This window comes from Oryctolagus cuniculus, chromosome 3 (assembly GCF_051225735.1).
Source record: "Oryctolagus cuniculus isolate XC-2025 breed Fujian yellow rabbit chromosome 3, ASM5122573v1, whole genome shotgun sequence".
Taxonomy (NCBI): Eukaryota; Metazoa; Chordata; class Mammalia; order Lagomorpha; family Leporidae; genus Oryctolagus; species Oryctolagus cuniculus.
Window position 1 is genome coordinate 94,250,901 of NC_142869.1, and position 14,565 is coordinate 94,265,465.

The 14,565-nt window shown below is 36.6% G+C and overlaps 1 protein-coding gene across 4 annotated transcripts in view; it reads right to left on the reverse strand.

The window, feature by feature from the left end:
* The window catches only part of ACVR2A (activin A receptor type 2A), a 95,396-nt gene that overhangs the window by 21,155 nt on the left and 59,676 nt on the right, over positions 1-14,565 (reverse strand). For all 4 annotated transcript variants that reach the window (XR_016231554.1, XR_016231555.1, XM_017342835.4 and 1 more), the window contains 3 exons: positions 13,221-13,428; positions 10,259-10,368; positions 9,895-10,049 (listed from right to left, as the gene is read on the reverse strand). Coding sequence is in view for 2 of the 4 variants with exons in the window: in XM_017342835.4 (XP_017198324.1) it covers positions 9,895-10,049; positions 10,259-10,368; positions 13,221-13,428 (473 nt within the window). In the remaining 2 variants the exon portion in view is untranslated. The remainder of the gene's footprint in view (positions 1-9,894; positions 10,050-10,258; positions 10,369-13,220; positions 13,429-14,565) is intronic.

A 14,565-nucleotide genomic window follows, 5' to 3' on the forward strand; every position in this document is an offset into this window, starting at 1 on the left:
TCAGGGCGCCGGATTCTGTCCCGGTTGCCCCTCTTCCAGGCCAGCTCTCTGCTGTGGCCAGGGAGTGCAGTGGAGGATGGCCCAAGTGCTTGGGCCCTGCACCCCATGGGAGACCAGGATAAGTACCTGGCTCCTGCCATTGGATCAGCGCGGTGCGCAGGCCTCGGCGGCCATTGGAGGGTGAACCAACGGCAGAAGAAGACCTTTCTCTGTCTCTCTCTCTCACTGTCCACTCTATCTGTCAAAAAAAAAAAAAAAAAAAAAGTGACCAAAGAATGGTCAAAGCAAAAAATCCGCAGAAATAAACATCACTGTCATATATGAACAGATAAAAAATAACCAAAACCAGTCTGAATTCACAACATGAAAAATATAGCTTGAATATCATGTACTGTTACTGTAGCTAACAGTAAAAATCAAATCCGCATTAATGTCAAGTAATTAGGGTTGTAGATAAGAAAGAGACTTGCCGCTTATTTCTTAAGTAGGAAAGAAATTACTGCAAACATCAGATAATAATGAACTTTTAGCTTCCTAATCATTCATTCATTCATTCACTCAGCAAATGTTTATTGATGGCCTATTCTGGGCCAGTAACTGGCTACCTATAATCTAACCAATATGGGAAAGTAGTTCTGTTTATTGAGAAGAAGGTTTGAGAGACACACTCATGATCTTTGAATGGTAATTGTTCAGAGACATGTAAGTTGGAGATATTTAATAGGTAGTTAAATATACAGATCTGAAATACAAAGAAATCTTTCTATAGATTTTTGTTTATATACTATAAATGTGTATATATGATACATATTATAAAATATCTTTTATTTACTACTTAAACCATCCCAAGATGTCCCTGTCTCTAAAGGAAGAAGGAAAGACAGACCACTGAATGAACAGCCTAGCTGATCTTTTTTTGTACACTTCACTCAACAATCTCTTAAGACTATGAAGAATTAAGGTCCTTCAACCTACAGTATGTGAAAATGGACAAATTCTGGAATTTCTCTTCTCTTAGTCATCGAATTTTCTTACGTTCTAAAATATTTTCAATTTGTTCATTTTTTAAAAAGACTATTGCCAAGCACAACAGAATCTATAAAGAAATAATACAATGTGTGTTTAGGACAAATGTTTCTGACCTCATCTTACTCCTTCTGAAAACAAAGCAAAGATCAAGGAGAATGAAACAAGTATTCTGGATAGTGCCCTAAGAAGTGGCTAGCAACTCAGGGTAGCTAGCACTAAGGCTGCAAATCTGAAAGGGATGTAGGTGTGCCCATTTCTCCTGCCCAGTGCTCAAAAGCATCAGCTTTATGATAGCTATAAAAGACATTTTTAAATTTACTTCAGCATTTGAATCCTGCAAGCAAAGATGAAAATAAGGAAAAGGACCATTAATAAGTTCTGATATGGTGAAATAAGTCTGATTACAAAGCTATATATACTGACTCTAAAAATTATTTTAAACGTAATTTATGTATTCTGATCCCTTCATTGTATTTTGTTTTTTATAGATGCCACTTAATTATTAATTTTTGAATAAATATATTAATTTTTACAACTTATTTCAAAACTATTTATTGAAATAAATCATTCAATCAATGGACAATAATCCTTGGCTGTAAATGTCCAGGCTTTGCCACTCAGTAGGGAACTTGAAATCAAATAACTTCACCTATATGTGCTTTAATTTTCTTATCCACAAAATGGACTTGATAAAGCAGAGCCTATTTCATGGAGTATAAAGTGCTTTGTATACTTCTTGACACAGTACTCAAAATGAAATATTTTATTACCTTATGTTAATTTCAAAGTATTAGCTATAATACACATCAACAACAGTTTCAATAAAAGGATTCCTTTTGGGGCCGGCGCTGTGGCATAGTGGGTAAAGCCGCCGCCTGCAGTGTCAGTATCCCATATGGGCACTGGTTTGATCCCCAGCTGCTCCACTTCCAATCCAGCTCCCTGCTAATGTGCCTAGAAAAGCAGCAGAGGATGGCCCAACTGCTTGGGCTACTGCACCCGTGTGGAAGACCAAGAAGAAGCTCCTGGCTCCTGGCTGTGGATCGGCCTAGCTCTGACTGCTACAGTTATTTGGGAAGTGAACCAGTGGACGGAAGACCTCTCTCTTTTTGCCTCTCTGTAACTTTCCTTTCAAATAAATAAATCAATCTTTAAAATAAAAAAAAGGATTCTTTTCAAGTTCAATGTTGATATTGTTACTGTTAGCAATAGTGACTACCCCTTAACTGACCATTTTACACTAGACAAGCCCCACACATGGGGTTCTTCTCCCAATCACTTCTTTCCTCTACTCTTGCCTAAAATTATTGAAGCAACTCCCTTCTTACTCTACCATTTGACTTATAAGCTGCAAAGTCAAACAACCAACTACTCAACCTGTTTTTAGTTCAACTACATATTAGCTGAAGGCTCAAGAAAGGCAAGAAAAGACTATATCTGTGCCTCTTTTATTCCCTGTCCACAGGATATTGGGCACACAATAGGCACTCAGGCTTTTGATAAGGGGGTAAGCCCAAACAATAACAATCAAAGCTAAATGCAGCCCATCTACTATAAGCTGCTTTCACTCACAAATGGACTTTTTCACTTCTATTATCTTAAATTAATAGAAAAAACTTCACAGCAATTAAGTAGCTAGCAATGAAGGAACAAGTCTAGGATGAGGTCCAGGAAATGAAGATTAAACAGACAAAAGCAAACTCACTTCTTCCTATCTACCATCTCCTTGGCAGATAGGAAAGAGGATAAATTATGTACTCTGATCTTTATGCATCAGCCCCATATGTAAATTAGCATAGAAGGCCCAGCATAGCCCAAACAAAAACTAAACTCAAAGCTTAAAAATTTAAATGGAAGCCACTTCTAGAAATAAGGTATATTGATTAATATACAGTTTTTACTTTTTTTCAATTGTTGATAAGGCTTACGATGTTTTTCCTTTCCCCCTTACTCTTTTTTTGTTTTATATGAAATTTTAGCCTGTCTCCAAATGGCCCGGTCTGAGCATTTTTAAGTAGACTAAATTATATATGCTTGATGAGAATAATTTCTATGGATAATTTATGACACTTCTTCCTATGGTTTGGATATATTAAAGGAAGTTATAATTTAAGCTTTTGACACAACAATAATATACTGCCAGGATACAAAAAATAACATCTATAGTAGCCCTGTCCTATTATTAGGCACATACCAAAAAAAGACGCTCATGAGTAAGACAATAGCATTCTTTTTTTCCTTTCTTGAGACCCAGGCATTATATCACCACTGTTTAAATATGCTAAAATAAAACTGAAAAAAACCTGTGAAATGTAGGTTCTATCTGTTAGAAGAAAACCAACACAACCTCTAAGCTAATAAAATACTATGTGATACATGGAAATATACACTATTTTTACTCAAAATAAAAAAATTTCAGTATTTCATGAGTTTACAATACAGCCCCATTAAATTTCACCAAAAAACACCATTTAAATTATATATATTGAGCTAAATACATATATTGAGCTAAAATATATATATTGAGCTAAAAAAGCTGCGTTCCATATAATGTCAAAGAAGCCAGTTGTACAACTACTTTTTATAAGCTATAAATAAGACAACGCATATATTCAAATGAGATTGGAGGGGCTGGCGCTGTGGCGTAGGGAGTAAAGCCGCTGCCTGCAGTGCCAGCATCCCATATGGGCACCAGTTCAAGTTCTGGCTGTTCCACTTCCAATCCAGTGTTCCGCTATGGCCTGGGAAAGCAGAAGATGGCCCAAGTGCTTGGGCCCCTGCACCAACGTGGAAGACCTGGAAGACACTCGTGGCTCCTGGCTTTGGATCAGCACAGCTCCAGCCATTGTAGCCAAATGGAGAGTGATCCAGTAGATGGAAGACCTCTCTCTCTCTCTCTCTCTCTCTCTGCCTCTCCTTGCTCTCTATATATAATTGTGACTTTCAAATACATAAACAAATCTTTAAAAAAAAAAAAAAAGAGATTGCAGAAAGTGGCAAAGAATACATACCAGCATGTAAAAATTGGTTATTTCAAGAAAATGATAAAGAAGTAAGAGCAAAGGGGTTCTCTCTTTTTTGACACACTTTTATAAAGATAATATATCTCCATACAAAAAGTATGTATTTATAACTACCTGTTTAAGTAGAAGAGTTTAAAGAGAGGGAGAAAGCGAGAGAATATGTTCATAACTCCAACCATTTAAATCTTTAAGGTAACTTTCTCTGCCCAGGTAGTTAACCCATTTCAAAATGCGTTTCTGTGGATGTAATATTTATTCTGTAAGTAGAACTTAATATTAGCTCTTTAACTACTCTAAATAAAATTCAATCAATTTCCCCTATATCCTCTCCAATAAGGAAGTGGCATGCTTTCTTAAATTGACTTGGCTGAATAATGTTATCCTTTACTTTCAGAGTCTCATTCATTTTAAATGGGTACATATATGGAACCCTGTCCAAGAGGAAACTCCTACAAAGCATTCAAAAGATGGCTTGGATTCTCAGTGGATTTGTTATTTAATGCTATGCCAAATTACTTTAATATTATGGACAAGAGGATTATTCTATATGCCCAACTCAGATATCCCAAACATTTGGGAGCCTTCAGGTCTTACTGAACCCACACCTAGGTAAAATGTCATGATGTAAGGACCAAAGATGTTGATGTAATTTATAAAAGTATTAATGTTGACATACTAATCAGCTATTTATATAGCCTTTAAGAATGAACAAGAAGCTAACTTCGTACTTTGTTAAAGGTAAGTCATTTCTTTCTCCTAAAATTCATTTTCTTATCAAGTTTTTTTTGATCAGGACAAATATAGATCTTATAAGCAGGAAGCTTGACCTCACATGTGGTTATAAAAGCAATGCAAACAGTTTTACTGAAACCACATTAACCACAATAAAACTTCTTAATAATAGAGTCCATCAATTCCCTCAAATTCATGACTCACTGTCACTAGAAAAACCAGTTTGCTTTCAGTCTACTCAGTGCATTTTATAAAAGCATCTTCCTACATGTGGAAAGATAGTTTCAGCACAGGCAAAAGAAAAGTGACCTGGGTAACACAAACTGATAGGATGCTTCAGTGTGCCATTAGTGAAAGAACTGAATAATGTCATTCTCTTATAGAACTCCTGAAGTCTTCAACTTCTTTTATGTCCCTCAAAAACATGGCCTCAGGTTATCTCAAGGCAAAGCGCTAAAGCACCTGAATGTTTATTAAAGGAATCCTTGCCCATATGACTAGCATTTCAGCAGCTAACTCTATATGCAAAAACCCTATCCAGTATTTCAGCACTTACTAAAATAGCCATTAAATACTTATACTGTATAAGATACAGTAGCAATTATAATGTATGCCTTGTATTCAAGGAGCCCTTCTCAACTGGAGTTGCACATCTCAATCACAGAAGAAAGAAAATGTTTTCTCAATTCTTTCAGGAATAGTTTGTAAATAATATAATGCTGAATGCCTATGATGAATGGTTTAGAGTGTGATGGGAAGAAAGAATGAAAAGGCAGAGTATGAGGAATGACATGTTGTGCTCCAAACACTGTTCTTAGCTATAGATCATGGGATGCTCGCAAACATTTTAAAGCACAGAAGTACCATCTTAAAAAAAAAAAAGTAAAATTGCTGTTCTAGTAACAGTTCAGAACAAAGGAAGAGAACTGGCAGCAAGATCAACCAGGAGATGCCAGCGTAACAGCACAGCAGGTTAAGCCACCACTTGGAATGCTCACATCCCATTCTGGAGGGCCAGTTTGAGTCCCAGCTGCTTCACTTCTGATCCAGCTTCCTGCTAATGTGTCTAGGAAGGCAGTGGAAAACAGTCCCAAGTACTTGGACCCTGCTACACATGTGTGAGACCAGGATGGAGCTCCTGGTTCCTGGCTTCAATCTGGCCCAGACCTGATTGTTACAGCCATTTGGGGAGTAAACCACAGGATGGAAGATTGATATCACACTCTCTTTTCCTCTCTGGTGTTTTTCCTTTTAAATAAATAAATGAACAAATAAACCTTAAAAAGATCAACCATGAAATTATATAAATAAGCTCAGCCTCAAGTATAATAATGCCCTTAATTACAATAGGATCAATAAGGATGAAAAGGTAAATGAACAGGACTTGATAAATGACAGAGCCACAAATAGCTGTCACCAAGATTTTTTATCCAGAATGATTGGGAAGAAAGTGAAAACATGAAAACAATCGTAAAAGCACAAAGCACAGTGCTTAACAGCTACAAAGAGGAGCCAGAGCTGTGGTGCAGCAGGTTAAAGCCCCAGACTACAGCACCAGCATCCCATGTGGGTGCTGGTTCGAGTACCAGCTGCTCCACTTCCAATCCAGCTCTCTGCTAATGTGCCTAGGAAAGCAGTAGAAAATGGCTCAAGTTCTTGGGCCTCTGCAACCACGTGGGAGACCTAGAAGAAGCTCCTGGCTCCTGGCTTAGGATTGGTGCAGCTCTGGCCATTACAGCCAACTGCAGAGTGAACCAGCAGGTGGAAGACCTCTCTCTTTCTCTGCCTCTCCTTCTCTCTGTAAGTCTGACTTTCAGGTAAAATAAATAAATCTTTAAAAAAAATGTGCTGAAACATTTTTTTTTAAATGAAAACCACATTATGTCCTACTATCTATGACTTGCTTTTGTACTATGTGAAACAATGCTAATGTGAAATGATGCTATTACTCAATTTAGTAGTCACACAAGCCATTCAATAATGAAAGGCAGGAAAATAAATGAGCCTACAGATGATTTTCAAACTACCAAGAAGCTTAATGAATGACGTGAAACACCAAAAGCATATACTTTCTGAAAAGAGAGGTAGGACAATATAAGTACTAGAGTTAAAGCTTTAGGGGCTGGTGCTGTGGCACAGTGGGTTAAAGCCGCCACCTGCAGTGCTGGCATCCCAAATGGGCCCCAGTTCAAGTCCCGGCTGCTCCACTTCCCATCCACCTCTCTGCTATGGCCTGGGAAGGCAGTACAAGATGACCCAGGTCCTTGGGCCCCTGCACATGTGTGGGAGATCTGGAAGAAGCTCCTGGCTCCTGGCTTCAGATCGGGGCAGCTCCGGCTGTTATAACCAGCAGGAGAGTGAACCATCGGATGGAAGACCTCTGTCTCTCTGCCTCTGCCTCTCTGTAACTCTGCCTTTCAAATAAATAAATAAATCTTAAAAAAAAAAAAAAAGAGTTAAAGCTTTAATGTTAAGAGGGCCTTGGTTCAGGTCTGAGCTCTGACACTTGTATGTCTTGCTATGTCTCAACTTCTTTATCTATAAAATGGGGATTTATACTACATAAACCACTCTCTGATATAAAATTAAATCAGGGCTGTGCACACCTGCCTAGTCACCACAATCACCTGTGAAGTTAATTAATAACATAATATGCCAGGTCTCATTCTACACTTTCACGTATATAATCCAGAAGTACCTGTTTTTTTAATAAATTCCAAAAATTATCTTTACATATCAGTCCCACATTTTGGAAATGCTTAATCAATAAATGGTTGATGTAATTATTATTCACTTTTCAAATAAAAGATAAAACTAAAGCATTTGTGACTAAATGGTCACTAAGTAGCCTTGAAGAGCTACAGTTTCATAAACCTCTATCAAAAATGAGACTGAAAGCATGGTATCATAATACTTTAGAGACAATGGAAGATGACAAAAATGAAGTTTGACAATGATGACAATGCCCATTTTCCACAACAGACAAAAGGAAAGCAAAAAAGCAGACTTGTCATATTCCACATAATGTAGCTTTACCATGCCAAGTCATTCCATGCCAAAAAAATCCATAAACATATCCCTTATTTTTCAGCAATTCATACAGTTCATGTAAATTCATGACAGATGAGCGCAAGTACTAAATAGATGTGAACAATAACATTAACAACAATAAATATCTAAAACCCTCAGAATGGATACTCATGGAAGAACCTTGATTCTTATTTATAAATAATAACAGTATCTTTCCCTTCCTAAAAGCCTAAATCCTTGAATTAATTAGCATTTCTAAATAATGTGATCTCATATATAACATATCAAGTCTTTTTAAAAAATGTCTTAGTTTCACTTTTGTTATATCAAGATTATATGCAAAGCAATGTTATCCATAAGATCACATTGCCATCTTAAAACCTCTTTATATGCAGTCATAAATGTGGTTTCTAGCTTGTTTCTATCTTTCTACCATATCACAAGTCTAGGGTAAGGTGAACAACTATAATCACATTAAATACTTTCTCTTCCAAATTTAGATATTAAAACACATTTTTAAAAAGTTACCACAGACAGAGGTAAACTGTTAGCCATTCTATGTGCATTTGGTATAAACTATACACATTAGACAGTCTTTTAAAATACTTTTTACAAATGATTTTTAATAAAAACACATATAGTAACTAATGTTGAAAAGTATGAAATATCTGAGGCAAGCATTTGGCACAGTAGTTAAGACACCACTTGGGATGCCTGCATTCCATATCAGATTGTCTGGGTTCCAGTCCCACCTAGCCCCATTCCACATTCCAGGGAGCCATAGGAAGCAGCAGTTATGACAAGTACTTGAGTCCCTGCCTCCCTTGTGGGAGACCTGGATTGAGTTCCTGGCTCCAGTTGGCCTGTATTGCTGCATTCGTTTGGAGTATACCAGCATATGGGATATCGCTCTCTCTCTCCCCCTCCCTTCATCCCTCACCCCCACCCCTCGTTAATAAATAATTTTTTTAAAAGTTAAAAATATTTAACCTCTACAAAACTCAGAGTGTGTTTACCTAATTTACTGAGCAAGGTATTTTACCTTTGGGTTTATTTCTCCATACACACATCTTAGAAAGATTAAGGGGATCAATGACTTAATGCTAACAGATTGCTACAAGTACTGAAAGAAGTGTGTTATGTAAATAAAGCTTTGAGAGAAGAAGCTGTTTTGATCATTAAATTATAGAGCTTCACCATTTTTTTTTCTATCAAGTTTTAACCATTAATCCTACTGATATTAAAGAAACAAAGTTAAACCAAGAGATCCACAAGACCAAGGTAATCTGATCTTAAAAAGTTAAACACAGGAAAAACTAGAATTTAGAGATGACTCAAGCTAGTAAAACCCAAAGTTATCAGCTTTCTGGGCATGTAGAATATTAACTAATTCCATGAAATGTCTTTGTTAAGCACTGACCAATTATCTACATGATAGACTATGAGGATAACTTAATGAATTTAATCTATTTTCAGAAATACTTATGGTGGGGTGCATGAGAATCAAATACATTAAGAAGTTTTTAGTCTTCAGTACACATTTGATGGGCTGAAGAAAAAAATTACACTTCAACACCAACAACAACACATGATAAAAAATGTTGGCTCTTCTACTCCCCTTCCCTAAAATAACTTTTTTGTCAGTGTATCTTCCTGAAGTCCTTATAAAATCTCTTTAACTCTTTTTTTAGATACCTTTTGGGCCTATCTCCATAGTTAAAAGGTAGTTTACAGATGTAAAAGAGGATAAAAAAGAAAAAACGGTTATGACACCACTTCTCCATCATTACTTCTCAAAAAGTAAAGTGTGTACCCCACACTTAAAAGTATTAAAATAAAAACTCCCAAAATAACAGGAATGGGAATACCCCTCATTCTACTCTACCCCTACCCTTAAATAAGAAAAGTTTAGAATGTAGCAAATTCACAAGTTCACCAAAATAGTTATAATTCCCATGATGATAAACATTCAAAAATTAACTTCAAAAGAAAACAATTTGTATTAATCTAGTTCCATCACAGTAACATTCCTTAAAAATATAAAATTTAAAACAGTACAAAGGGCAGGACAATAACTTACCTGAGTTGGAACAAGTACAGGAGGGTAGGCCATCTTGTGATGCCTGTACACCCAAAATGCACAAATGACAATCCCCGCAATTAACATAAGTGGCACCAAGGAATAGAGCAGGATATTGTAATAGGGTGGTTTAGGTGTAACTGGATTTGAAGTGGCTGTAGAAAAGGAGGGGAAAAACAACTCAGATTTTTGTCCACAAAATTCTATACTAAAATATCATAGTGTCAAATTTGGGAGAAAAAAAAAAAACAAACAAAATATGAGGCAGTTATTCAGAGTCATGTATTCCATCATTAATTTTCTAATATTCTTTGTTTCCAATCTACTAACTGAACAAATTTATGTATTTTCTCTGTGAACTTACGCTGAGTGACTTCCATCTCCGGAAAATAAGAAAACTTTTCATTACACATGTTGCCCTCGCAGCAACAAAAATATACTTCAGGGCTGTCTTTTTTTTCTATACAGTCAGTCCTACAAACAAACAGAGGAAAATAATAATCAAAATAAACATTATGTTGTCCCTATAATAGGTGTTTTTTCTTCTCAGATATAAAATATTGAATGAGTCCATCTGTATTCAGCTTCAAGATTTTTATTAATGCCCAAGGATCAACTCTATAATTTTTAAGATTTTATTTTTATTTATTTGAAAGGTAGAGCTACAGAGACAGGGAAGGAGGGAGGGAGAGAGAAAGAGAGAGAAGGGGTTTCCATTTGTTGGTTTACGCCCCAAATGGCCGCAATAGCTGGGACTAGGCCACACTGAAGAAAGGAGCTTGTTTCAGGTATCCCACATGGGTGCAGGGTCCCAAGTACTTGGGCTATCCTCCACTGCTTTCCCAACCACATTAGCAGGGAGCTAGATTGGAAGCGGAGCAGTGGGGACTCAAACCAGGGACTGCAGATGGCAGCTCCATCTACTGTGTCACAGCACCACCCCTGATCAATTCTTAAAAGAAAACAAATGTTTCTGAATTTCTGTTACTAAATCTCATGAGAAAAAAAATCATAGGTTGATTTTATAACAATCACACTGATTCCTTGAGACTATTGCTTTAGTTTGGTTTTCAATGAGCATTCTAAAGCAACCACCTTTTTTGTTTTTGTAATTATTAGGAAAGCTTAAAGAGAAACAAAGTCAATGAAGCAATTTGGTCTAAGAATGCTTTTACTGACAGGAAACAGAGCTTTCTCATTTCGTGAACACAAAATCAAAACTATACATAAAACTATTTGTATGGGCATATACACATATACACACTAAATGTTGCAAGCCCATATATCTCTTGGGCAGAACATATTTCAACATCCGAGACCCAAACAAGGTTTGGGAATTAATAGTGTCATGTTTTTATAGTAGATTTAAATTCCCTGAACACAATGAACACAACTGAGATAATCAACAAGTATAAAACAAATATGTAACATTAAATATATAGGATCTAATAATGCAAACAGATGGAATTAGGTTCATTGGGAAAAAAGGCAGCCTACTCAATAGGAAGTCACTGAGAACACATGAATGTGTAGTCTCTAGAGCAAACCCTAATGAAACAGCAAGAAAACAGTTATATCTACATTTTTAATCAAACTTTTAAATATTGCTAATAAACATCAGGTGCACTTAAAGACCAATCTTACCAATAAAGTGAACTTTTGTGATGATTATTAGAATAAGTTTGAACTCAACTCCTAAGTGAAAAGCTCAAGAAACATGAGGGAGACAGTAGTTGTAGCAAATGAAATTTTAAAATATAACCTATGAGTATACAAAAACCTAGTTGCCAAAAGATAAAACAAATCAAAGCTAAATATTAATTTATAAATATAAATGCATAAATTTAAAAATATTTAGAATCACACCTCAAATTGTAGATGAACAGTTAAATAACTAATTGAAAAGAATTACCTTTCACTATCCAATTTCATCTTTTATTACTACCTTTTCTTTCATACATTGACATTCTTTGACTTTTCTTGCTCTTACTATCTGTATTACTGTTCAATCAAAACCAGAGCATAAAACCAAAATTTCACTTATTTTTAAATCAGCCTTCAATCCCCCAAAACAAAGCTGTTGAAGTAATTATCATTCCAACAGCAAACATTTGCACTGAATAATGCACTCCCCGATCCAGATCTCCAGTGGAAAACGGCTCAGTACCCTTTTCACCACTGCCTGCAGTTCACATAAATGAAATACTGTTTTTAGTAATTTTTCACCACAAAAGGTAAGAATTCTTGATTTCAACTCATGAAGACAGTTTTGGACAAACATGACTCTCAAATCTCATCTCCCTTCCCCTCTGAATTTCTTCTATTTACCTTTCAGGATACCACATATCACCCGATGACCATTTCTGTTAGTAGAGGGGTTAATCAGAAATGCAGCTAAAACATAATTATAGAGGAATAATCCCTGGGAAACTCACAGACTTAAAAGTATATCCTAAAAACTAAATATATATCTAAATGACTGTTTTAATCTCTCAACAAAAGTAGAACTATTTTTTATGGGCTCAGTAAATGCATTTTTCTATCCGTTACAGCTAACCAATCACAATTTAAAGATAACAATTCAGGCTCCTAAAAGTAGACCCACAGTATCTACAATCCAGTGTATACAGCAACACTTTCTGGGTGCAAATGTCAGTCTTCAGCACCCACCGCAGTGGAAATCTTGTGGCCCAAACAGTTGAAGCGATCAGCCCAACATCTATGGGACTCTTTACAGAGAGAACATAGGCAGTCAATAACATGACCACTGTATTTTATTTCCAGTACAGAATAAAACAACTCAAACAATGTACATTAAATAAAATGTAGCTTTCTATAGGGACTCTGTGTTCTGATGTAATTCTGAATGTCAAGTTAAAATGTCTCTTGGGGTAAAGAACAAAGGCCTCCTCCACAAGAAAAAAAAGGGGGCATGGTGTAACAAAATCAATTTCTTCCAGATACATAATGAAGGAAACTTAAAATTAAATACTACAATTAGGTTTTATTCTCCAAGAGGATAGATTTTCCAACACATACACTCTCTTTTAAAGTGGTTTTAAAAGTCCTTTCTTCCTTAAAATTGCCATTAAAAAGTAAAGACCTAACAATCTAGGGAAAGTGATTCTTTTCTAAAAATTCTCATTTCTTAGATTATTCAAAAATATCAAAGATAAATATAAATATACCATGTTTATCTTACTTCTTTAAATATATTTTATCAACAGAATATATCATAACTCTTCATAATCTTTTTTTCTCCTTTAAAAAGGGGACAGTGATGAGAATTACTTAAGACTATCTTAACAAATAAAATGCATCCTTACCTATCATAGCAGTTGATATCATCCAGCCAACAACCTTGTTTCACTATTTCGATGGAACCAGAAATATTCTTCCAAGTAGCAAAACAATGCCGCCGTTTATCTTTGTCACCATAACAGGGTTCAACACCAGTTTGATTAGTTCTGTCTCTTTCCCAATTAGCGTTAAAGAAAAGACACTCCTGAGTTTCTGATCTACCAAGTATAGCACCTATAAGACAATAAAACAATGTATTATGTTAGCTCTTTTTTTTTTTAAAGATTTACTTATTTATTTGAAAGCAAGAGTTAGAGAGAGAAGTCTTCCATCTGCTGGTTCCCTCCCCAAATAGCCGCAATGGCCAGAGCTACACTGAGCAGAAGCCAGGAGCTTCCTCCAGGTCTCCTACATCGGTGCAGGGGCCCAAGTACTCGGCCATCTTGTACTGCCTTCCCAGGCCATAGCAGAGAGCTGGATGGGAAGTGGAGCAGCTGGGTCTTGAACCGGTGCCCATATGTGATGCCAGAACTGCAGGTGGCGGCTTTATCCACTATGCCACAGCACTGGCCCCATATATTAGCTCTTAAATAAGAGTTTGTCTTCCAACATAGCAACTTCAGATGTTCCTAAAAATCTCATCTTCCCAGTGTTACAATTTTGGGTTTAGGTCTTCAGGTTAATCTCTTTATATTAAGTATGAAAATAATAATGGGAAGTGACCAAATATTTCCAAAGATTTCTCTGGACAATGCCAGTTTCACTTAAGAATGTCCTTGGCTGACTTACCTCAAATGGTAGAGTTAGAAACATACCAGGGGATTCCAATTCAATGTACCAATGCCATCTCACTAGTCCCAGTGATCAATTTCTGTTCACAATTGATCATAATGATAGGACTAAGAACCAAAGGGATCACATAAACAAGAATAGTGTCTGCAAATACTAGCTGATAGAATCAAAAAGGGAGAGAATGATCCAACATGGGATGGCAGATGTCCTAAACAGCACTCTGGCCTCAGAATCAGCCCTTAAGGCATGTGGATCCGGCTGAAAAGCCCATGAGAGTATTTCAGGCATGGAAAGCCAAGACACTCGGGGGGGGGGGGGGGACCTAAATGAAAGATCTCCGCGAGTGAGATCCCAGTGGAAAGAACGGGTCATCAAAGGAGGAGGTACCTTTCTCTGAAGGGAGGAGAGAACCTCCACTTTGGCCATGGCCTTGTCTAAATATGATCAGAGTCAGTGAACTCAGGGGGCTTCCATAGCCTTGGCGGCTCATGACAAGAGCCTAGGGTGATTACTGAGGCCATAACCAAGAGTGTCAATTTGTTAAGTCAACAACAGGAGTCACTGTGCACTTACTCCTCA